The 24358-nt window shown below is 34.4% G+C and overlaps 2 protein-coding genes and 1 pseudogene across 2 annotated transcripts; 1 reads left to right on the top strand and 2 right to left on the bottom strand.

Annotated features, from left to right (window-relative positions):
- The first annotated feature begins 204 nt into the window (after positions 1–204).
- LOC130727365 (uncharacterized) lies at positions 205–1576 on the top strand (annotated as a pseudogene).
- Positions 1577–2664: 1088 nt separating this feature from the next.
- On the bottom strand, positions 2665–12012 carry LOC130727364 (PX domain-containing protein EREL1-like). The gene is made up of 10 exons (XM_057578472.1): positions 11553–12012; positions 10053–10163; positions 8433–8531; positions 6354–6440; positions 5257–5365; positions 4329–5137; positions 3948–4112; positions 3657–3869; positions 3312–3530; positions 2665–3164 (listed from the first exon to the last, which is right to left on the bottom strand). The coding sequence occupies exons 1-10, from the start codon at positions 11640–11642 to the stop codon at positions 2934–2936; spliced, it is 2133 nt and encodes a 710-aa protein (XP_057434455.1). The 5' UTR covers positions 11643–12012; the 3' UTR covers positions 2665–2933.
- A 4164-nt stretch (positions 12013–16176) lies between these two features.
- On the bottom strand, positions 16177–17128 carry LOC130727363 (14 kDa proline-rich protein DC2.15-like). Its single transcript, XM_057578471.1, has one exon. It carries the CDS (start codon positions 17068–17070, stop codon positions 16651–16653), a length of 420 nt encoding a protein of 139 aa, XP_057434454.1. The 5' UTR covers positions 17071–17128; the 3' UTR covers positions 16177–16650.
- Between the last annotated feature and the right edge of the window lie 7230 nt (positions 17129–24358).

Genomic DNA, 24358 nt, shown 5'->3' with positions numbered 1-24358 from the left:
ATATAGTCGTTCGAGAATATAGCCGTTGGGGAATATAGCCGTTGGGGAATATAGCCGTTGGAGAATATAGCCGTTGGGGAATATAGCCGTTGGGGAGCCGTTGGAGAATATAGCCGTTGGGGAATATAGCCGTTGTGGAATATAGCCGTTGTTGTTTCTCTTATTTATACATGTCATATTTCATTCATCTCAACATTCAAGAGTTGTTTTGTCCTCTCATATCGTCTTCCTCCTATCCAATTACACTGATAGTTTCTCATTGTGTCATAGAATGGATCCAAACAATATGGCCGACTTGGACATTTACGACGTTGTCATTGACGAACTTATCAATGACACGACTATAGAAGATATGATGCAGGAGGAGATGGAGTTTTATCAACGACGTGCCAACACCGTTAGGCCCAAGCGAACAAGAAAGGTGATAGAGAGAGATCGTGAAGCTGGGAACGAGCGGTTGTGGAATGACTACTTCTCCGAAAATCCTGTGTACACGGAAGAGCTTTTCCGACGAAGGTTTCGAATGCGAAAGCATGTGTTCCTCAGAATTGTAGGGGCCCTTGGGTCTCATGACCCGTACTTTTTAATGTCTGTCGATGCAGTTGGAAGACAAGGCCTGTCACCATTACAAAAGTGCACCGCCGCTATTCGTATGTTGGCGTACGGATCACCTGCTGACAGTGTTGACGAGTACGTTCGAATTGGTGAAAGTACTGCAATTGAGTGCTTAAAGAATTTTGTGGAAGGTGTGTGCAGTATTTGGTGAAACATACTTGAGGCGCCCGAACCAGGAAGACATTACCCGCTTACTTCAATGGGGCGAGTCTCGTGGATTTCCAGGTATGTTGGGTTCTATTGATTGTATGCATTGGGAATGGAAGAATTGTCCAGTTGCGTGGAAAGGTCAATTCACCCGAGGTGATCATGGAAAGCCCACAATCATGCTTGAAGCAGTGACATCACAAGACTTGTGGATTTGGCATGCATTTTTTGGCATTGCAGGTTCTAACAATGACATTAATGTGCTAAATCAATCTCCGGTTTTCAATGAGGTTTTGAGTGGAAATGCTCCCATGGTGAACTTTAGCGTGAATGGAACAATGTATAACATGGGATACTATCTAGCAGACGGTATCTATCCCCCGTGGGCTACATTTGTGAAGACCATCCCAATGCCGCAAGGAGAAAAAAGGCAAAAATTTGCGAAAAGACAAGAAGGAGCAAGAAAGGACGTTGAACGTGCATTCGGAGTTCGCCAATCTCGGTTTGCAATAGTTCGTGGTCCATCACGCTTTTGGCATCCGAATGAGATGAAGTCAATAATGTATGCTTGCATCATATTGCACAACATGATTGTTGAAGATGAGCGCAACACGTACCGAGGTAATTTTGTTTATGATCAGGTCAATAATATGACATATTGGATGCTGAAGTAGTAAGTGGTCCTATTCCCGCTTTTAGAAATATCTTGGAAAGAAGAGCACATCAAATTGATAGGTCAATTCATCACCAGCTTCAAGCAGACTTGGTGGAGCATATTTGGCAGCTTCCCGAAAACGAGAATAATGAAAATTAACCTTCTAGTGTTATTATGTATTTCATTTCAAATGTATTGTTGCTTATTTTTCATTGTCATGTATTTTCTTTCGTCTTTATTTCTATCATTCAATAAAATTGTTTTTGCTAGAAATAACACAATGTACTTTTTTATTTTTGTTTCAAGTTAACATGCCGATATTTAAATTTAATTGTTTTAAATATTAAGTAAAATTAAATTTAAATTAAATTCGTATTAATTTTAATTAAATTATTTTTAAGTTGAAGTATTGATTTAGTATTAAATTTTAAATCTAAATTGGGTGAAAATAAATATTATTAATTTATGTTGTATGGTGGGACACGGGTGGGACCCTTCAAATAGTAATTTAAGAAACCATGGGTTGGAGCAAAATCTGCTTCAGTTTCTTAGGAGTTTCTTAAGTCTGATGTGGCAGACAGGGCCCACAAAAATAGTGCTGAATAGTGTGTTAAGAAACCAAATAAGAATTTTGGGGTTGGAGTTGCTCTAAGCTGTTAACACGCGTAGGGACCTATTTCGATTAAAAAAAAATTCCTAGGGACCCGAAATTGGGAAAAAAATTTTTAAGGACTCATTTTCATACGGGGTACAATTCCAGGGACCTCCAGAATATTTAAACCAATAATAATAAATGAAGTTAGCGAACAAGTACATAAATAACTACTGTTGATTCTAGTAATGAATTTATTTACTTAATTACATTGTTTTCAAATTTTAATCTTTATTTCTTTGACAACAAAAATAACCATAGCACCTAACAATGTATAGATAAACCAAATGGGATCTTAGCTTACTTTGCAAGGGAACATGGAATCCATTTCTTTCACGTAGAATGTGGTAAATTTGAGCCCTCCCAACTTTTTTTTTTTGCTAACACCTATCAACGTTGTTGAAGTAGCTCTCTCGGACAAGAAAAATGAGGGGTCCATATGAATGAAAGTGAGAAGGATTGCTAACAACATGAAGGATAATTAAGCTAAAAAAATGAATGATAATAACAAAGAACACTGCAAAGAATTCCATTACCACAGAGATACAATGGCTTGTAATGTGAAGAAAAAAAAATAATAGAGGGGGAAAAGATAAGGCAAGAGCAAACGTAATTTTACATTAGATGAGTTTTTTCAGCTTTTCATTATTTTAGAAGTTCACAAAGAATGTGGTGCAATGTTAGTGCTTGTTGTATATGTATGCAAAATAAAAACTCATACAGGTGGAAATACATTAGGAGAGCTAGAGCTATAACATTAACTCACCGATTAGGAAAAGCAAATGAAATGATCATCCGCCAGGATGAGAAACAGTCCTCAAAAGTGGAAGAACAACATAAATATTTACCACTTCACATAAATTTCTATATATTTGTTACAGTTTCCATTGAAGGAGTATCATCACTTGCTGCTGTTTCCAATTTGAGAGCATGCCTTGTAATGCGGTTTGTCTGTTTTCTCAATCTAACGTTATCGATGAACAAATCTGCTATGATCTTTCTCATTTCATCATCACAGATTACACCATCTTTTATGCCATTGCTTTTATCTACATAGGAAGCTGCACTTCCGCAATCCTTCTCTAAATTTTCTACCTGATCAAATTTAAACAAGTTCTGTAATTATAGTTGGGTTCGCAAGTGAGAGGTATTGTCTCTAAATGAGTCGCATTTAAACAGTAATTACAGCTCAACTCTAACTAGTAAAAGCACTGAAAGCCACAAGAAAGATATAATTTGTACCTCTGCTAGTAGGATGTCAATTTGATCATCAGCTGTTGTTAATCGATTAGAAGCATCATGTAATGATGATGGGTTCATGATTTTCCTATCTTCGTCATCATAAGGAAGACTGACATTGCATTCTTGAAGCTGGCTAAAAAGAAGCTTGCATTTCTCTGTCAGTTCTCTCCAACCAGCTTCTGCCTGTTCCCGCTTCTCTCTTTCGTGAAGTAGTAGTTTCTGAATACACGAGAAAACAAGCATAGCATCATCATATAAGTCATACATTCTAATCCATAGCTTGATTTGAGACCACAAATCAAACAAATGATTATTATGATGTGCATACCAATGGAAATAACCTACCTCAGCTTCACACTTATCCTTTATCGACCCACCAAGTTCCTTCTTCAATTCTGTTTGGGACTTACGGAGAGATTTGACCTCTTTAACCAGAACTTTTACATCTGCTTTGGATTTCGCTTCTAGCTCTCCATACTGTTTTGACAAACTCTCCAGCTGCTTCTTAGCAGCATCTAAATTCTGCATCAGCACATCATCTTGACTAGAATTTCCAACCTGGTATCATATCACAAGTCATTATTGAAATCAACAAATCCTCCAAGGAAAAAAGTTTGATATGCAAGAATGTTATACCGATTCAGACTTTAGTTTCATCTCCATTTCCAATGATTTTCGTCGAAGTTCCTCCATATCCCACTGCATTTGGGTAAACCTTTCCCTCTCAATCAGAATAGCCTGCTGCAAGTTTTCCTTATTTTTCTGTTTGCTAGTTTCAAGTTCAACTTCCAAATCCTTGACCTGAATAGACCCAATCAGTTCTGGGAACATAATTCATATCTATAAAAATGAGCTTAAATGCATTCTGTGGTCATGGAACCGTAAGGAATCCATAATATTCCACAGCTTATAGATATATTTATCCTAGACTTAGTTGGCAGACAATTTTCAGATTCAACAAGTAAACTAAAAATAAAATAAATTAGCTTACGAGGAAATACATGCCAAATCATATACCTTCGTAGCAAGAAAATCCTTTGCAGCCATTTCTTGATTTAATCTAACTATAAGGTCCTCCATATCAGTTTTTGCAGTGACTAGCCTTCTCTGCATGGTTGAAAGAACCCTGTTTAATTTATTGCGTTGATCTTGTGGAAGGACTAACTGAGCATCACCAGTAGACTTCAACTTTGTGGGGTCCATTATATCTGTTTCTCTTGAAACTGAAGCATATCCAGGAAGATCAAGAGAGCTATCACCAGATGAATTTGGAATCCCAAAATTAGTCATGCCACTACCTCGTATGGAGCTTCCATCACTTCCAGCACTCTCATTTGAAAGCTTACGAATATGACCAATAACACTAGCATGCCCAGGCTCAGAGAAAAGCTCCATCGTATTATTAGGTAAATGTGAAGAATCATATGAATTACCATTATTTTTTCCCTTCTCAGTAACAGAGTTCATGTGTCTGGCATTTATTTTATGCCTAGGAAGGCCTTCCAATTGCTCTAGAATAGTCTGGCCCATAAACAAACCCTCATCAATATTTGATATGCCATATTTCACAAGCTTTTCTATTGGATTCACCATATCTTCATCCATTGTTAGATCATCTGTACCGACTTCGGAATTATCGTCCTGTCCAATTCTCGAAGTTCCTGTTTCAGATGGCTCATATGCGGTATCACTGCAACAATCTGAGGCAACAGATGAACTGCCAGCAGCTAATGATAAGCTCGAATGGAGAGGTGATTGCATTGAATAAGCTCTGTTATTGGCATCAGGTTCTGTTTCTGAATTCTGCTGGCTTGCATCTTGGAATGCTGAGAAGTGATAAATGAGAAATAGATGATCAAAATTTAGGACAGCTAAGAATCAATCACCATAAAACAAACTGACATGTATGGAGCAACTAAATGCAAGCTGCAAAAAAATCACATACAAGATCTTGCAGCAGCTTCTAGCTCAAAAAATGATGCCACTGCAGCACATCTTGATATATCAATGTCAGACAATAGTTTGGTGATCCATTCCTCCAAAGAGCGCCTTCTCTGTAGCAAAATTAAATTTCTTAAAATCTACAGCCACCTATTTGACTCTTGCATTCAAAATTGTCCACAAATGTATAGGTGGCTCAATCTAGTTGTCATAAGAAAATTGTAACTGGGTTCACCGTCCACGTAAAATTAGATGGAGCCACCTGTTCTGTAGTCCAACCTAGTGTTGATAGCACAGCTCTTAAAACATATAAAAAAAACATTGTTGGAGATTCAGTTAGTCAACCTTACCTATGAATGTTACCTGCTACACAAATATTTTGAGAAAATTCTTACCAAATAATTTATAATCTCTTCACCTTTACATAAAGAGAATCTGGCGGTAGTTCTCCATCTACATTTTTTACTTCATAAAGTTCTACAAGTATTATTAATTATTATATTATTCAAATATTTGTTATATCAAATAAAAAATGACTGCCCAAATATAAATTAACCATGAAAAAATGCTTTATTATTTGTTTAAATTGAAATATATGTTGAAAAGTTAACATGTTGCAGTAACACAAAAGTTTCGCAGTTCTTGTTATTGGGTCAGAGAGAAAAGAGGACAATCAAGATATTTGAAAGAAAGTTGATGGAAGGGTTTGGTGAAAAACTGGACGGAGTTCTGCGGTGAATTATCCTGTTTAGAAATCAAGAAGCAAAAGATATATATGCTTATGCTTATTACTAATGTTTCAATCTTTTTAGAAAATACTAAATACATTACTGGACTCCATTTTTGCAAGACCATGGTAGACATCAAGAAGCACTATTTGGATTGTACGCATGCTGCTTAACACAAATATAAAGAGGACACATGAGGGTTACAAGTAAATTGTGCAGATGTGAAAAAAATTACCAAAATGTACATCATTACCTAAGTTTCTAAATGCTAGTAATCTTTAGTTGCTATGCATCTAAGACAAGTATGTTCTAATCAAACAAGAAAATTCAAGAAAGCCGAGTTGGAGCTGTAATAAGTTAAGAAATTTCCAACCTCTTCCAGCAAGGCTCGGCTTTTCAATCGCAACAGTCCCTTGGGTGGTGCTGGAGGGATACTTTTCCTGGGAAATTCCTTTTTAACCTACAAAGACAGCATGTGGAAAAATATTCTACAAATCAGTATAGCCTAAACAAGCATAGATACAAAAGTAAAATTTTCATTTACCTCTATCTATCATAGATGTGTGTGCACACACAGAGGCCTGGCAGCATGCTTAAACCATTTATAAAACACAGATTCTATTATCATCTAATGACTAATATTGTTCTCTCCCTGAAGAATTAATAAATACTTGAAAAAAAAAAAAAACTAGTTCCAACAGAAAACTCTCCTTCTCACCATATCTACCATTGCCATAAAAGGAGTTGGGTCCCCTCATGTTGTGGCGTGTTGTGAGGCCACCATTGTGGTCCATTTATCACAAGGCATACTATTTTCAAAACTTTATATCGATGTCTTTTTTTCTACATCAAAAGTGAATATTTGTTTTCTTCTAGATCTGGTCATCTGGCTAAGATCCAAATTTGGAACTTCAATATCAGTTTTCTGAAGATTTTATATTCTATAACTTCTAATCTACATTTCTTTTGGCATACAATGATAGAACTGGTTCAGATTAATCACACAAAAATGGAATTAAATTACTGAATGAAATCCTATTACAGTACCAGTCTAGTATTGAATAGGAAGAGGGTGAACACTGAGCACTCTACAAGAATCACTCTAGCACATTGGTATTCAAGAAACCAGCTCTCTCCTCACAAAACCCAGATACAGTTTCAGATATCCCTTCCTATTCCACTCTTTCTCCTATTTAACATGCCCACCTCAGTAACTATCTCACTAACAGCCGTTAGTAGTTAGTTACACAATTAGGATCAACTCAAGGGGAGTGATCCCCTCTACACCTCTGTTCCTTCTCACATACACCTTAATAGGAGATCTATGTCTATAATACCCCCTTAAAAGAGCCACCTTGTTCTCAAGGTGGAAGTGGGGAAAGATAGTATCAATAGCGGATGCAGGCGGGTTCCTATCAATCCTCCCATTCTGAAAGATCCTTCCACTTTATTAGCATCTCCTGGTCACCAGCAGCAGTCACCCATGAATCTACCACAGCTTCTACTGCAACTGAATTTATCCATCAGCTTCTAATATAGGTGGTAGGGGTTCGGATTTCACATCAGGACCTAAAGCTATCTGCAGCCGAGAGACGTGAAAAAAAGGGTGAATTTCAGTTAGTTCAGGGAGATTCAACTTGTAGGTTACTTGTCTGATCCTCACTACAATTTCATTGGAACCATAAAATTGTGGACTCAACTTCACATTAGGTCTCCTGGCCAAGATCTTCATTATATAGGGCTGCAGATTTAGGAAACCCCATTCTTCAATTTTAAAATCCGCTGGCCAGTGAAGCTTATTGTCATAAGTCCTAATCTGGTCCTGTGCTTTAAGCAAATCACCACTAAGTTCTGATAAGATTGCGTCCCCTTGTGCAGCCAATCTATTAACTTCTTTAACTTTAGACGGAATTGTGATGCCCTTCACGAGCAACAGAATCAAAGTCACACTAGGGGGTGCTAAAGGAGGTCTGCCAATATAGGGACTTAAAAAGGTGTCATTTTGTTGCAAAATTGTAATTGGCGTTGAACCAAAACTCTACCCATCCTAACCAATCAGGCCACTGTTTAGGGTCAGTCCAAGTGAAACATCGAAAATAGGTCTCAAAGCACCGATTGACGGCCTTGGTTTGAAAATCTGTTCAGGAACGATAGGTTGTACTAAACATTAATAAAGATCCTTCCTTCTTAAGCAATTCCTTCCAAATTGACTCGTGAAAAGTGGTTATACTCGCAGACTACAAGAAATTGAAATGGTTTAAGGACGAAAGTAAATCAAGGGCAAAACATTGGAGTAAGAGTTAAACAATAAAGATGGGTGTCAACCAAATCCAACGTGTGTGTAGATTTAATGCTTAAATGAAAATTCAGTAGTCAGAATCAGTGTCGAAGTATAAATACATCAAAAAATAAAACAGGAAAACTAAAAATCAGTTGAAAAGGATAAACTTACATCAGCAAACAACCTTAGAAAATCATTGAACCTTCTTAGTACTCCATGGAGCCTTGTAGTCCCTTCTGGTGACTGTACTCCAACTTGAACCCTGTAGAACTGCCCCTCAATAATGTTAAAAATTAATACTCATGAAGAAGCTACTATTTAGCAACATACTATAAATGAACGGATCATGGAAAATCTACAAATAATTAATGCCTGAGCCACCTCAGTTTATCTTCTGTATATGACAAATATCTGCCATGGCGGTTTCTCATGGCGGTTTTTGGCTTTTTGCCATGGCCGATACCCCGCCATATTCTGCCATTATTTGTCATGTATGTAGGGATTTTCATCCGCAATTAACAACACTGACAGACACATGTCCCAGTTTGACTTTACAATCATGTTTTTAAGAGCTTCAATATTAAGATCCCCGTTAGTAGTAACTCATAATAAGTTCAAGCCCTCCTTGCCAATGATTCCTGTCACTGTGAGGCACTAACATTATGGCATTTGATCCCATTAGTTGACACTAACTAAATAATGCTATTTATACAAATGACAGAAAGAGACAACTATCGGGAAGCAGGTTGACTAGAAACACAGTATTAAGGGTGACAAAGTAACAACAAGTACAACACAAGATAACACCAGAGGAATGAACCCAGCAAGTGGGTAAACTTGTCCCATTTTATATTCATAGGTAAAATTGTCATGTTAAACTTAATAAAGGAAGTAAAAGTATGACCATTAGAACAGAATGTATGCAATATTCTGAAAATAATGGTAGCAAAATTATTCAATTCTGACCGCTAGTACAATGAGGAATATGCAAGGCGGGCCTTGATGTTGGAAAGTTTTGGGGTTGATAAGAAGATTGTCATATACCTCTGGATACTTCATGTAGTTAGACCGTGAATAACAGTTAGAAAGAGAACAAAAATCACTTTACAGTTGCACCTTTCAGATTCAGCGTTATACTGTTATAATATCATATACTCCCTCTGGTCCTTATTAGAAAAACCAAATAACTGCCTCGTCCATTAAGAAATACATTTAATGTTGCTGCTAGCATTAAAATTTCTCCTCAATTTACATTAACTTTCCTAAGTTACCCTTAACCCTATTTTTAATAGTTTCATCAATCATCATTAATGCATTGAAGAGTGGAAAATGAGAGTGTACAATTAAACAAGGGTATTTTTATCTAAAGATAATTAATGCAGAACAAACTTCAAATTGGTTTAAAAAAAAAGACCAAGCTATACCTCCAATTTGGTTCTTATAACCGGAGGGAGTATATGATAATACAAACGAATGTCAGTCAAACATTATGATTAGGTTTTAAAGTTCAGAATCAATGTGAATTAAATCCTTCATTGTGACAAATATATCTCACTACATCTATTAAAAGATGAGATCAATTTCTGATTACTTTCATTTACCCTTGAATTTCATGTCACACTTTACAATATCACAACAAACAAAAGTTTTACATTGAGCATTATGATCGCTTCCACTTGCATCAAAGGTGTTCATATATTTCAAGTCCTAACAAATCAAACCCAAAAAGTTGGTACCGATATTAAAACTAAACCACCCATGAATGAAAATTTGAAAATTTATCAAAATTACCACTATGGGATCTGAATTCTTCGACTTTGGAACGAAGACCCACGAAGGTACGATAACACAATAACTCCAACCACTACGATGATCATGGGGCCATATTGTATCCCGCCCATCCTGTATAAAAGAGACTTTTGAATTAGAGAGTAAATCAATTACCCAAGAAAAACTGCACAAAGGAAACCAATGTCATCATGTGTACAAGTATTAGAGATATGAGCTCCCAAACAATACCTGAATATGGGAAAGGGAGGATAAATTAGCTTAGGATATACTAAATTAACAAATTTCCAGGAACGAAATGTTGTATTGGTGAATGAAGATTGAAGAGAATTCTTGGCAGAATTGAAAGAAAAAACAAAGGAATTGTGATAGAGAGCCACTTTCCCCTGAATAATTGAATCTGTTCATCCTTATGATATGAAGTGCATACAACTCCATAGTTTGGTTTTCTCTGCACACCTCTAATCCACATGAAGAATAAGGTAAAAGGTTTGGAAAAAACTTTCAAAAATTCTTCATAACTTTCCCTCAATGCTAGCAACCAGTGTTGTCAAATAGCGGTTATAGCGGTGCTATAGCGTAGCGCTCTGAAGGCTCACTGCTATTCCGCTATTTTCCGCTGTGAGGACTTGAAAATTGAAATAGCGGATTTTTGGCTTTCTGCGACCCGCGATTAACAACACTGCTAGCAACCTACATAAACTTATCAAATGGCAGAGTTTTCCGAACTCAACCCTCCCTTTCCCAAACTCAAAAACTTCCAAACATGAATTCGGGTCACTTTTCCCTTCCCCTCCCTCTATCTCTTAGCCAATTACTAAAGGGCATTAGTTTTCTCACCACCCCTTTAGATATTCACACCATCCCCTTCCCCACTTCCAATTTGCAGAATGTATAATTTGTGTTCCGCACTTATAAGTGTGGTGTGTAGTTGGTTCCCGCACACATAAGTGCGGTAAATTAGGGTAGCGAGAAAATGAAAATGGTTAGCATTAAAACCAATTCCCATAACTAAAACATAGCATAAGAAACATAATATATCCATATTTCGAATCTGTTTAAAGAAATTCAAATGTAAGTATGATTAATACTCTTTTATTCATTACAAGCTCTTCCATTGTAACTGAGGACCTAGAAATTATCGATATCCGAGGTCAAAAAATGCAAGTGATAAATATGGCATAAAATAAAGCAGGTCTTGGAAACTGGAAGCAAATCAGACAATTCCAATCATCAACTTTGTTTGAGGAACAACATGGCCTCTAACTCCAAGTGAAAGATATGAAAGATAGTGATACACACTCAGTCCAATTAATCACGATAACAGAGACCCAAGAAGAAAGAAATCACATAACTGATCATCAACCCTTGATCGCCACTGACGAAGTGAGAAAAGTGATAATTGAGTGGGTTGATCGAAGAACTTGAAACTCGTTCATCCAAAAAATTGCACAATCGCGCGGATAGAAAACTATAATTGCATAAGAAAGGTAAGAAACTAACCCATTTTCTGGGTGCAGGACTCCAATCCATGCCGAGAGGCAGCGGCGAAGTCCCATCGTGCCTGTGCTTGGGAGGACTTCGTCTCTGCATCTTCTTCTTCTTCGTCACAGGCTGAAATTCCCTCTCTTCTTCTACGATTTGCAGGTCATGTTACGATCATCAGAGCTCAGTGAAATCTGAATTCGAAATTGGGATTGGGATTGGGATGTGAAGTGGAGTGAGAGTGACAGAACCGGTGAGAACTAGGGTTTCTCCGATCGGATCGGAGAAGGTGGAAGAGAATCTATACCGGCGGAGGGCGCACGATAAGAATAGAAGCGGCAACGTAGCTAATAGAAGCCGCGAGTGTAGTGCGTGTTTATGTGTTGGGCTGCATACGTGTCTCCTCCAATGAAAATCAAACAATTTTCTCTTGTTGTGCACTCTATATTCTACTACCTTTGCTTTACACGGCAATGTGTGTTGCTGTTGCAGCTAAAACGAACCCTCCAAAATATAATCATCAACATAATAAGAAACAACCAAGCCTAAGTACCTAATTGTCTTCTTCTGTAACAAAATTCGATCATTTCTCACTTCAAGGTATGGAAAACTGTTAGAAAATCAAAGAATACTTATAAAATATTTACATTTACATTATTCGAATTTGATGTCTCAGTTCAAGGTATGAAAAACTGTCAAATTCAAAAATACTTATAAAAGATTGACATTTACATTATTCGAATAAGACCGGTGGGGTTCTAAACTGTAAACTGGGAATGACTTTGTCATGCTCTTTTTGTATTAGTCCAATTTCAATTTTTTATTTAAAAAATTTCTCATACGGGAATGGAGTTCAATGTTTTTTTGTTGATTTGGGCCTCATAAACAGTAAACAGCCATTTTCTTTTTAAAACTGGTTCTTTCTTCTTTTTGTATTTTTATGGCCCAAATGAAACAAGATATTGTGATAATATGCAATTAATAAATAATAGAGTAAAATTCAAGAATAACACATAGGTAGCTACTGCCTACTAGCTAGGTAGCTTAATTATGACTCAACAAATTTAAGGCCAACAAAAATCTGGACAATGATTCCTCCTCCTCCTCCTCCTCCTCCTCCTCCTCCTCCTCCTCCTCCTCCTCCTCCTCCTCCTCCTCCTCCTCCTCCTCCAACAATATGAGAAGTGATTGGTTAGCAATGGTTGCTTTGGGATTGCATTAATTCATGGCATTTTAATGTGTCACGTCCAGTTTCACATTCATTATCCACTGACACTTTAAAGCTCCTTTGCTAGTCGGTGCTGCTCACTTCTTTTTTGGGAAGAAAAAGAATTAAGTGGTACAAAGAAATGAAGTGATCTCTTCAGCTTTTAAAGCATGAAATAAGAAAAATCCCATGTTTCAGAAAAGAAATCAAATACATTTCCGTACCAATATGTCCGGTACTAGGTAGGTTCTCGGTAGTCTGCAACTAACGATAGTTATACTTATAGTTTAGCTTGAGAACCCTCATATTTTTCTTACATTTGTCTCTGCACACGCCTAGAGGCTGCTGTTCCAATATCTAAAAAGTTCTCAATACTCATCATTAGCGTGTAGACCCGTGTACCTCTTGATACTCACTTTTGCGCATGTCCAAAGCTAGGGGACTATTGTTATAATACTTCATGATATCTTATTACCGGGTGTGATTATTTATACTCTTGCAAGGCTGACCTTATACTCTTGATATACATTTGTTGGGCTACCTAAACCAATTCAAAAGGCCCAAGGCTGGAACCGACCCCACATGAATGGCGGTCAAATGATAAGTCCAACCTATAAGTCGTTGCGTGACGATGAGAGCCATCCTCGACCTAAAGGGAAAGACTCAACTAACTAGCAGATCCTGCAAACCAGTTAGCACTTAAAAAATCACCCTCACTTAACATTACAGTCCCTCCAAAAGTTGGTATAGAATCGAACAGTTCATGTCAATCTGGCCACTCAACAGGTCATGTCATTGCGATCAATTATATATGTGCAACTAATCAAAACCACCACTCACTCGAACCTGTCACCATGACCAATTACATCTTGAGGGTGTGGCTTGAGCGCATGTTAATGATGAATGTAAATGAGTTAAAACGATTAAATAAATCATGTAGACACATATTACAACATGTTATATTTTTGGATACTGTGGAGAAATTGTGTACGTGGTGTAATTAATAATCAATTGTTGTGCTCTCTATTTTGGCAACATAAGTGTGAACGTGAGAGTTTGAACTGCTCTTTTTTTTATGAACAATGTGTTTGCCACACGCTAAGTAAATTGTCTAAGGGGAAATAGTTTGAAGATAAATGGATGAGATCCGGGTCCTCTCATATGCTTATGTAAGTGACCAAACTCTTCACATGTCAATTAATAACGAAAGTCCAGTATATCATTCATCCTAATACATGAATCAGTAAATTAATTGATTCATGTTAATTCACTTAACCAAAATAGAGAGTTAATTAAAACAATATAACAATTAATCCATCATGTCTCATCCATAGTCGAGGAACTGGCTCGAGGCTCAAGGACTACGCAACACTAAGTTAACTCACTTTTATCCGTTAGATTAAGCAGCGCGTCAAAAGATCCTACGGCCCTCCATCGCCACTGGACCTCGTACCCATCATCACATCCAACCTCAAACTTCTCAATCTCAGAACCATAAAGACTCTAGCCTTATAAAAGGGGGATTCCACATTAAGCAAGGTACACACTACTTTATCTTCCACCTCCTACTTCTTACTCACCTTCAAACTTGAGCGTCCGAGTGTTATTACAAGTCCCCCACTGGTGTGGTGGGTGTGGTTGGACAATGAATCAGCACTTCCCAGCCTGGATAATCAACCTGTTGGAGGGAAGAACCATCAAAACTTATTGTCACTCTCTCAGTCAACACTATTCTGAGTAATTCTGTCAGGCTCCCCTAATCCCAAAGCTTTTTCACAATGAGCCTCATATTTCACGCTTCCTTTATGATTTCAACTGTCAACTCATGAAATGCAGAGTCGCAAACATTGACTAGCTCTCTCTGGCTTTGTATGCATTTTGCAACAGTAGGTCCATCTCTTACAATCTCCTTAAAAAAAGCAAACACGCCCATACATTGGTTTTTCCTTTTTCTGCAAAGGTTTGATTCTGAGTATCACAAAGCGTCACGGGACTTCCCTCCTCTGATTAAGCTTGAGTACCTCACGCCACAGCCACATTCTTCTCTGTAATAATTATCTGCATAATACACCCCTTAAAAACAAAAATGCATATACATTATATCATTTATTTAAACAATTTTGTAGAATTCTTGCTGCATCGATAAGAAAATTATCAATTGAAGACACAAGAAGACAGAAGAATTTAAAAGAAAGAGAAAAAAAGGAGAAAATTTAAGTGCATTGCGAGTTGTAACTTCTAGCTTGAGAACTAGTGTAAATGAAACTTGACAACTCCTAGTTTGTTTTAATTCAAAACAGAGCAATTCAACGAGAACAGAGAAGAGAGCTACACTAAAGGAGATTAATTGAAACGAGTTATGCGAAACCTGATATATAGAGTGGTTCAAAGATTGATGAAGCAGATCATCTCGTTGATTTTTCACAGCTTTCATGAACTGTGATCATGGAAATTCTGTTGCGTAGGAGAATTGTAAAGTCTACACAGTTCAAGAAAGCTGTGGAAGATCACAGAGAAAACCATTCAGAACAGACCTCCTCTGGAATTTTAATTTCTTAGCTTAGCCCCACAACCACAACAGAGAGGAGGGAGTTGATGTCATGGGATTGAGAATATATGTAGGATTTCATTTCCTCTTATCTTTGTTACACCTTTAGCCTACATCCTAGAAAATCAAGCTTCCGTACCTCTTTGCTTTATGTCATATTATCTTATAAAATAAATTTTAATAATTTGTAATCTAGTCCTCAATATTTTAAAGAATAGACTAAAAGGCACCATATTCTCTAAAGGGTACTAAAAAAATGTTTAATCCATAATTATGAGAGAAGTACATGTATAACATGGAAAATAATCTGGAGATGTATTTGAAGAGAAGTACATGTATAACATGGAAAATAATCTGGAGATGTATTTGAGTCATTACTCTAACTACATTTATATGAGTATAGAAACCAAGTCTACAGTTTAAGTGTCAAAGTTTAGATGTTGAGTTTTAAATTGCGACTGCGGTTATAGTTGCGTTGTAAAATTGTGACAAATACAAATCGGTGCAGTCACAATTTTGGTCGCGATGTCGTGGCTAATTAATGCTACAAGAATGCACATTATCACTTATACTTTTACAAAAGTTCGCTCTAACTAACAAAATTTCATTTGAAAAAAAAAACTAAAGAAAGTATTATTGGTGATTAACAGTTGCCTTTGACTTTTTATCTGCAAAGATGGTTGTCACTAGCCTGACTCACGCATTGTTCAAATATCGACGGCCTAAGTCGATAACTTGCTTATCTGTTGATGACATCGTCCACATTAGCGTTGGAAACGTTGTAAGTAATTTGAAACTTTTGCTATTATCGACTTTATCGATGAAAATATTGTCAGTAACCTATAAATACTCATCCTCGCGAATTTGAATGTAGTTTGCATCAAAAATTCAAGTTCAAATCTTTTTCCCACTTTGATAACTTAAAGCAAACAATGATTTAATAATCAAATAACATGTTTCATGAGACTAATTAAGGCAAACAAGCTTGCCTAATTAGTAATGTGACGAATCATGAGAGGAAATTAATAGAACGACATGTTTGGACAGACACGGCATTAACAACAACAAACTCCATAAGAAAAGAAAATCAACAACTATAACACAAAAGAAACTAATACCAAAGATAATATCATAATCCTTTTATGTTGAACTTCACGTGAGAATGTCATGTTAAAATTTTGTGCATATATCTCTCTTCATAGGTGACAATCACTTGAATATGAAGATAATAATAGATACAAAATTTTACTTGACATTGTCATACGATATGAGGGGATTTTATTTCTATACTCCATGCATCCACCTCATGACTACAATGCACACTGAAAACATTTGAGACAAACTAATAACTTGAATTAATCTTAGGGGCACTGGAAACCAGGAGGGACTGTTTTTTGACAAGCACTGAGGATCAAGCTGAGCGTAATAGGTACATTCAAGTTTAATCCAAGCACATTGCCCTTAATTGCAGTGCAGAGGCAAAGTGCAGCCTCCAAATCTGCCAAACCCTTGATCAATGTGCAACAAGGGCTTGTAGGAGGAGTTCCAATAACCAGGTGAACGAGGCCCAACACATCAGCACAAACCCCTAGCTTTAAGGCGTCCGTGGGGCAGTGTGCTTGTGGCGGCGTGGCGGGAGTAGTGGGCTTGGGTGCGGGTGCGGGTGTAGGTGTGGGCGTGGACTTTGGTGGTGGTGGGCATGAAACATTAGCCTGAGTGAATGTTGAGTAAGCAAGGAGAGAAAGCACCAAAAAGATGGCAGAGAGTTTGTTGGAAGCCATGGCTAGCTTGAGAGAAAAACAGTAGCAATGTGGTTTGTATGGTGCTTAATGGGAGAGGGTTGAAGCCTTTTTAAAGGCGAATTGTAAGGTGTATGTTGGAAATCAGATTGAGTGGAAGGAGTGAATAGTGATAACGTTCCTTGTAGGAATTTTTGTATGCTTGTGAAAGTGTGGGTTGTAATGTTTTGGTTGATTATGGCTAGCATTGGCTATTCTTATTAGATATTATTGTTATCTCCCTGACCCAAGTTACATGAGTTTTTTTCATACACAAAACTCAAACACCAGACATTGCTTAAGAGGAATTAAACATGTATAATTTGAACAAAAGTTAGTTGGTATATCCTAGGGTCATAAATTGAAATAAGGAAGGTATTTTTCTTTTTGAGCAAATAATTGTGGACTAGGTTTACTTTCTACCATAGAAAGGCTCTCATTCCGCGTGAAGGGATAATATTATCATGATGAGAACTCCCATATGAATCACAAATTCATGTAGTTCACCCTTGAAAGGTGCAGCTTTGGCTTATGTATGTGCATTTGTTACAGTTTAGCAAAAAAGGATGATAAAAAATGAGTCCATTTATTTTTACTCATCGAGTGTAGAATAATTGAAAAGACTAAAGAATAGCTATAATAATAGATACTATCCTCCACATCATTGTCCTTCTTTACTCTTTGTTCCCCTTCCCTGCACACACCAATTACTCACACACTTAAGCAACTTCTTATATAGTGATCCTGCGCAGCAGGGCAACCGAGTACAATTGTCTCTCTGAACTCCTCTTTTTGCATGCATGGCTCCACATTCAAACCGTTCCATTTCATAAAACAAATTACTCTGTTTATTTTATTATTTTCTCTCTATAGATTTGATGATTTAGTTCTGTTAGAGTGTGTTTGTAATTGGTTTTGATGGTAATGGAAGAGAATGAAAGGATTATAAGAACAATGGCTATTTATGTGTATGTGACACCTGTGACACATATAGTTTGTGGAGTTTTCGGACGGCCACTAAGTGCAAAGTTCATTTTTTTATAAAATATAATTTATAGCGATAAAAAACTGCACAAATTGCAAATGTTGTGGGTATCAATATCGCCATAATTATGCGGCCGATCTTCATTGTTATGAGAATGTCTTTCTTTATTGAGTTATATATATTCATACTTTTATTCTCTTCCATTTCATTTCCACCATCATTATCTTTTTTTTCTCAACATTTTTTTTTCTATCATATCATTTATCATATCTCACATTTCTCTCTCTGTTACTTTATATTGTAATAGGTGAAAGTGGATTACATATGTGTATGATTTAGTTTCTTTTTTATTTAGGAGCTTTTTAGAAAGTGGAAAGAGTTTGATAAATTTCTAAAATCCCTAATTCAAATATGTTTATATGCTCCCCCAAATTAAGGGGTTTTGTGGGATTTTAAGTTTGAAAACAAGAGGGTGCTCACCCCAACCCAATTTCCTTCTCCTCCCCTCACCTAGTCTCCCCTTGCACTCTCTTATCCCCCAAAAACTCTCAGGCTAAAGCATGTTATGTTATTATTTATTAAGCCTTTTTATTGACCTTTCAAATTATGTAATCACTATTAATGATTGTGCTAAGGATATTAAAAAAATAAAAACTGAAAAAATTTGTGAACCACCATTAATACTAAGGATATTATCAAATGAGTGTCGGTTGTAGTGGTAAAAAGTAGTTGTTTGAGCCTGTAGGTTGAGAGTTCGGTTTAATTTATAGGAGTCACACTCTTGCGGAGACTTTTGACCTTCACCACACCTGAGTTGGAATTAGTAATTTAACACAAAAAAAACACGATTGAAATAGCTTGAAATCACAACAAAATGCGTGTAAGTTTTGGTACGCAAAGATAAAAGTAGTTTCATATCACCACAATCACGTTTTTTTTCCCTTCAATTCTTCACTTTGTAAGTAAAAGATCATCACAAAAGTTAACGTCGGATAACTATCTTTGACGATTTATTTGTCATGATGCCATATATATATATATATGGGTTTGTTAACTTGCTCCCACTAGATTTTGTGAAGGAGTAAGTTAACAATTAACACCTTTTTTTTAGACAAAAAAACCAAGTTTTCTCTTCTTAAAACCAACTTTAAGTGAAGGTTATTTATGTAATTTACTTTTAAAATTTTAAATTAAAAAAGAGTAAAATACACTTACCCCCTCAAGGTTTGCTAGAAAAACACTCCACCCCATTCTTATTCAAAATATACACTCCACCCCACTCATTTTATCAAGTTAACCTCATTCAAAAAGATGCTAACGGAATGTTCCATTCAAATCAAAATTATTTAATGTAAACTTATTTTTCCTTATTTTTCTGGTTTTTTTTTCAGAAAAAAACGTCACTTTCTAATATTTGACCAAACAAATATTCTCAATGCTTACATACTATTGGAACTGGTATATAAAGTAACCATTTTATAAAATAATTCAAGAATAAATATGTATGAAATAGTTTTAAATTAAAACTTATGGTAAAAGTACGTATTTAATTACTCAATGAATTCATAAGCAACATTTTTTTATAAATCTAGGAAAAAGAAATTTAATTAGTATTTATTTGGTGAAATTTTAATTAGTATGAAATTAATTTCGAAATATTTTTCTATAATTCACTATTTATAAAAATCCTTTATAAACTGGGTATTACTAGTAATTGTGATGTTATATTCTTTTTTGTTGAAACTAACGTTTTTTTAAATGGAACTGACGTTAAACGATTTTTATTTGAAAGTGAGTCTTTTTTTTGATAAAAATAAAATAAAAAATAACCAGAAAAGAAATGGAAAAATAAATTTACATTAAATAATTTTAATTTGAATGGAATATTCCGTTAGCATCTTTTGGATGAAGTTAACATGATAAAATGAGTGGGGTGGAGTGTATATTTTGAATAAGAATGGGGTGGAGTGTTTTTCTAGCAAACCTTGAGGGGGTAAGTGTATTTTACTCATTAAAAAACTTCTTTTCTCTCTCATCATTTAATTTCGTCCATCTTTTTCCCTAAACCTGTGTTTTTCAAGCTTCTATTTCTTCTTCTCCTTACCATAGTCATTGGAATGGGTTGTTCTAAAAAACCCGAGAGAGGGAGAGCAACCTTTTATTCATAGGAAATAATGAATCATTCCCATTTTCTTTCTTTTTTCCATTAAAGTATGATTTTTCTCACAAACAGTTTTCTGTTGCTTTACCTTTTTTTTTGTGTTTCCATTATTTGGTCTTGGGGGTTGATTTCCTGCATGATTGGTGGGTTAAAATATTCACAGAACCATATTGGTGGCACGTTATTTATGGTGATTTTGTTGCAGAGAAAGACAAAGCAATTTGCAAAGAAGCAAAAGAATAGAAGTTGAAGAAAGAGAAAAATAAAGAAAGTGATAAATGTGGAGAGAGAAAATTTTAAATTTTAAAATTGAATGAAGTTTTGGGTATTGAAAATTACCAGAAACCCACATTTAAAATATTTTTAAACAAAAAAAGTGGGGGTAGTTTTAGTCCAAAAGAAAAGGTGTTGGTTAATAACTTACTCCTTCACAAAATCCAGAGCAAGTTAACAAACCCATATATATATATATATAAAAAGGAGACTTGAACTTTTTTTTGTATTGATTACCTTACATTTGTATTAAATACATTAGATAATAAAATACAAAACTGAAAAAATAACTACATCTACTTTATTATTCAATATATTAATTAATAATTGTTAAAATTTTCAATTTCCAAATTAAAAAAAAATTCAATTTCCCATACTGATTAAATTTTAACTATTAATTATAACTTGAGGACAAATTTTGAATAATAATAATAATAATTTAAATCAACTACCTTTACATTAATAAAAATATATAGTAAAATAAATTTTACATTTACAACTAATTGTAAAAAATTTCAAATTCTTATATGTTAACATTAAAATTATTATTTTAATTTTAATTATTAATCATAAGTTGATGAATTTTAAAAATTAACCAATAAAACTTATTACTACATTTTACATATAAATAAAAAATTAAGTACTAAAGTTAGATATCATCTTAATAAATTATATATATATATATATAAAAGAATATTGGACTTGAGTTCTACATTACTGGAAAGATTAATTAAATTTTTATTTTCATTTCAATTAATTATCGACATAAGGTTGAAAAAATGAAAAGATACAAAAATAGCACAAATTAATATATTTTAAATAAAATAAACATGTTAAAATTAGTTACGTTGAATGCTTTTTGTAAATATATATTTTGGAAATTACTTTTAAAATCCGAAATGATTATGCATGTTGTTTAAATTAACTATAATGTAATTTTGTGTTATTTTAAAAAAAAATTAAATTTGCTAGTAAATTTTCTTAATAATGATAGTAATAAATTATTGATGAATATTTTATGTCATTTACTTTATTATTAACTATTAATTGTCAACTTTTCATTTTCTTAAACAAAAGAACAATTTATTACGTAGTACTTAAAAATAGTTAGAATATTAACTATCAATCATAAATTGAGAGAAAAAATTAAGAAATATATTTATATGTAAACAATGTTAATAATTTAAATTAAATAATAGTAAAGATAAAATTTATTAATGAACAATCTAGAAAAATAGTTTCAAAATTAAATAAATGTCTCTATAAAATATTTACTATTAAATTTACTGCATGTGTGTATTATATGAAAAATAATTTCAAATATGTTTTTTGATCTATTATATAGTAGTAAAAATATTTTCTCAAGTTTTCTTATGTTTTTTTTGAACTAAATTTTTCTTATGTTATTAATAATATTTTCATTTTCAAAAAAAATTATTAAATTTCAGTAATATATTTTATTTACATAAAGAGAACTCTAATCCAAGTAATTTAATGTATCAAAAAAACTCTAAAACTATCTATGTAGATGTCTAAACACAATAATTTTTCATGAAATATTTTAATATTTATTATTTATATAAATCCACTATAATATTTTTCATATAATATTAAAAATGTCGTAAATAGACCCGTGGAACGCACGGGTATAATATCTGGTTATTATATATTATATACTGAAATTTGTCTTTGTATCTCTTCTCATAAATATATCCATAAATATATTTATTGATATGTCTCGTTTATTTAATATACGTGAACAGATAAATTAATATGCATTAAATTACCATATTATAAGATTACTAAATTTCAACATGCATGATATGAGATTTGATGTTATTGGCGATACAATGGGAAACAAGATAGAAAAATGACTTAGTCTAAAGGTCCCCCACTTAAATATAGGTGGTGTTATGGTGCTCCAGAATAATTTATACTAGTTGCATTTCTAATTATTGATGAAAAACTTTCATCACTAATTTCCATCTCTAATTACAACTGTAACTAATACAAATTAATTAACTTATTAGAGCACTGGTACACCACTAGCTTATTCAAATAATGTACCCTAGAGTCCCCCTAATTAAAAAATATGCAAAATGAGGATAAAAATTGAGATTTGAAAAAAATAAAATAGTGTACCAAAATGTTTTAAATTTAAAAAAAGCGTAATTGGACGAAAAAAGTACACTAATTATATTAAATTAAACAAGATAGTGTTTTTTTTTTTTTGAAATGAAATGAATGTTCCTCATTAGAAAAGACCTAATCGAAAATGGATGTTCTATATTTCAGCAAGTCTACTAGGTCAAATGACAACATATATACGGATGACACGTAGTGGTTCTTCTATTCGGTACTGGAATCCTCTCATAACCTATAGCATTTCCTCATGATTTATGAATTATCAAATCATGGGACTTTGATTGCAACCTCCTTTGGACAATTGTTACAGTTGTTTTCTAAGAAACCAATAATACTATCGATACAATAGATAAGTTAGCTAAATATATCTAGATTTCCATTCTCTTCTGCACTTCTTGTTCCTCAAAAAGCTACATATTGAAATTAAAGGTAGAACTAATTCCCATGGACGTAATCTATTTGTGACATAAAGAAAAAATCGTGAAAAACCAGAGTTAAAAAGATGAACAAAAAACCATTCGCACTTGGATATTTCCTAATCTTTAGCTAATTCCAGCCTATATATAAATGGTTTCTTCAAATAAACTTATATTTTTTTTATCAAATAATTGAAATGAAATGTAGAAGCAGGTACATGCCTCTTTGCCTTTGCTTTACACGTTGCTGGCAATTGTGGAAGTGGATAACAAGGTCAGCATCCTTGACGGAACCTAAACATTCTATACGGCCCCATCTTGGAAAGGCTAAATGATTTTTTTTCACAACAGACAATCTTAATTTTATTGTGATGTGTGTTAATTATCTCCGCATATAAATTTAACTATAAAATATTTCCTATTGCATATTTTAAATTCTAAATAATGTAAAGTAAGAAATTTTAAAATATTATATGCATGATTAATTTTTTAAAAATAATATTTTATAGTGACTAATGGATACTCTCAAACCATTTGATTTCAAACTTGTTAATATTTGTTTGGCCTATAAGTTTTCTTGGATATTTTCCTCCTGTTTTATTCTCATTACCAAAAAATTAAAGCTATTTGTAACGGTTGAGATTAAAATTTCTGCTCTCATTCTTCTTCTTCACAAACCAGTAGATATCTGAAGCCTCCGCCTGAAATCTCACGATCAAATTCTTCTTTCTCCTTCGCATGGAACCTCATAAATTCCTCATTTTCTTTTTTGGACTGCAGATTGATGTGTTTTATCCATTAAATTTTTATTCTAGGCTTTATTTTTAATTAACTAAAGAGTATGTCTCCAGTAATGGAATCCCCTAATGAAATTACATAAGAATAAAAAAATCCATACCAATAATAACAAGATTATGGATTCCATATCAAAATTCTTTGGCTTTGTCATGACCAAGGCCAATGGCACCACCGAGTTTCTTCTTGAGGTGGTCACGCAGCTAACTCCGCCGTGATTTGAACCGGAAAAAGATGGATACCCATTTCCAATTCTGATAATTTTGTCTTTGATGATAAAGATAACACCTTGTTGAACAAAAGCCGAACCGTTGTGGACTTGCGGTGTTGTCTAGAAACACATGCGGCAAGGGAATTACTTAAATTAAATTGTAGGAATAGGCAATATGATCTTACTTGGGGATGGGAACGACAATTGTTCGAGTGTAGCGATCAGGTAGGTGGCTCATAGGTGTACTCTTTGGATGTGGTTTCGACCATGTTGCTCAGGGAATGAGGAATTGGTGAGATTGACGG

This window comes from Lotus japonicus, chromosome 1, assembly GCF_012489685.1.
Source record: "Lotus japonicus ecotype B-129 chromosome 1, LjGifu_v1.2".
NCBI classification, from domain to species: Eukaryota; Viridiplantae; Streptophyta; class Magnoliopsida; order Fabales; family Fabaceae; genus Lotus; species Lotus japonicus.
Note: the sequence above shows the minus strand (reverse complement) of the source record. Positions and strands in the feature narration are given on the sequence as shown.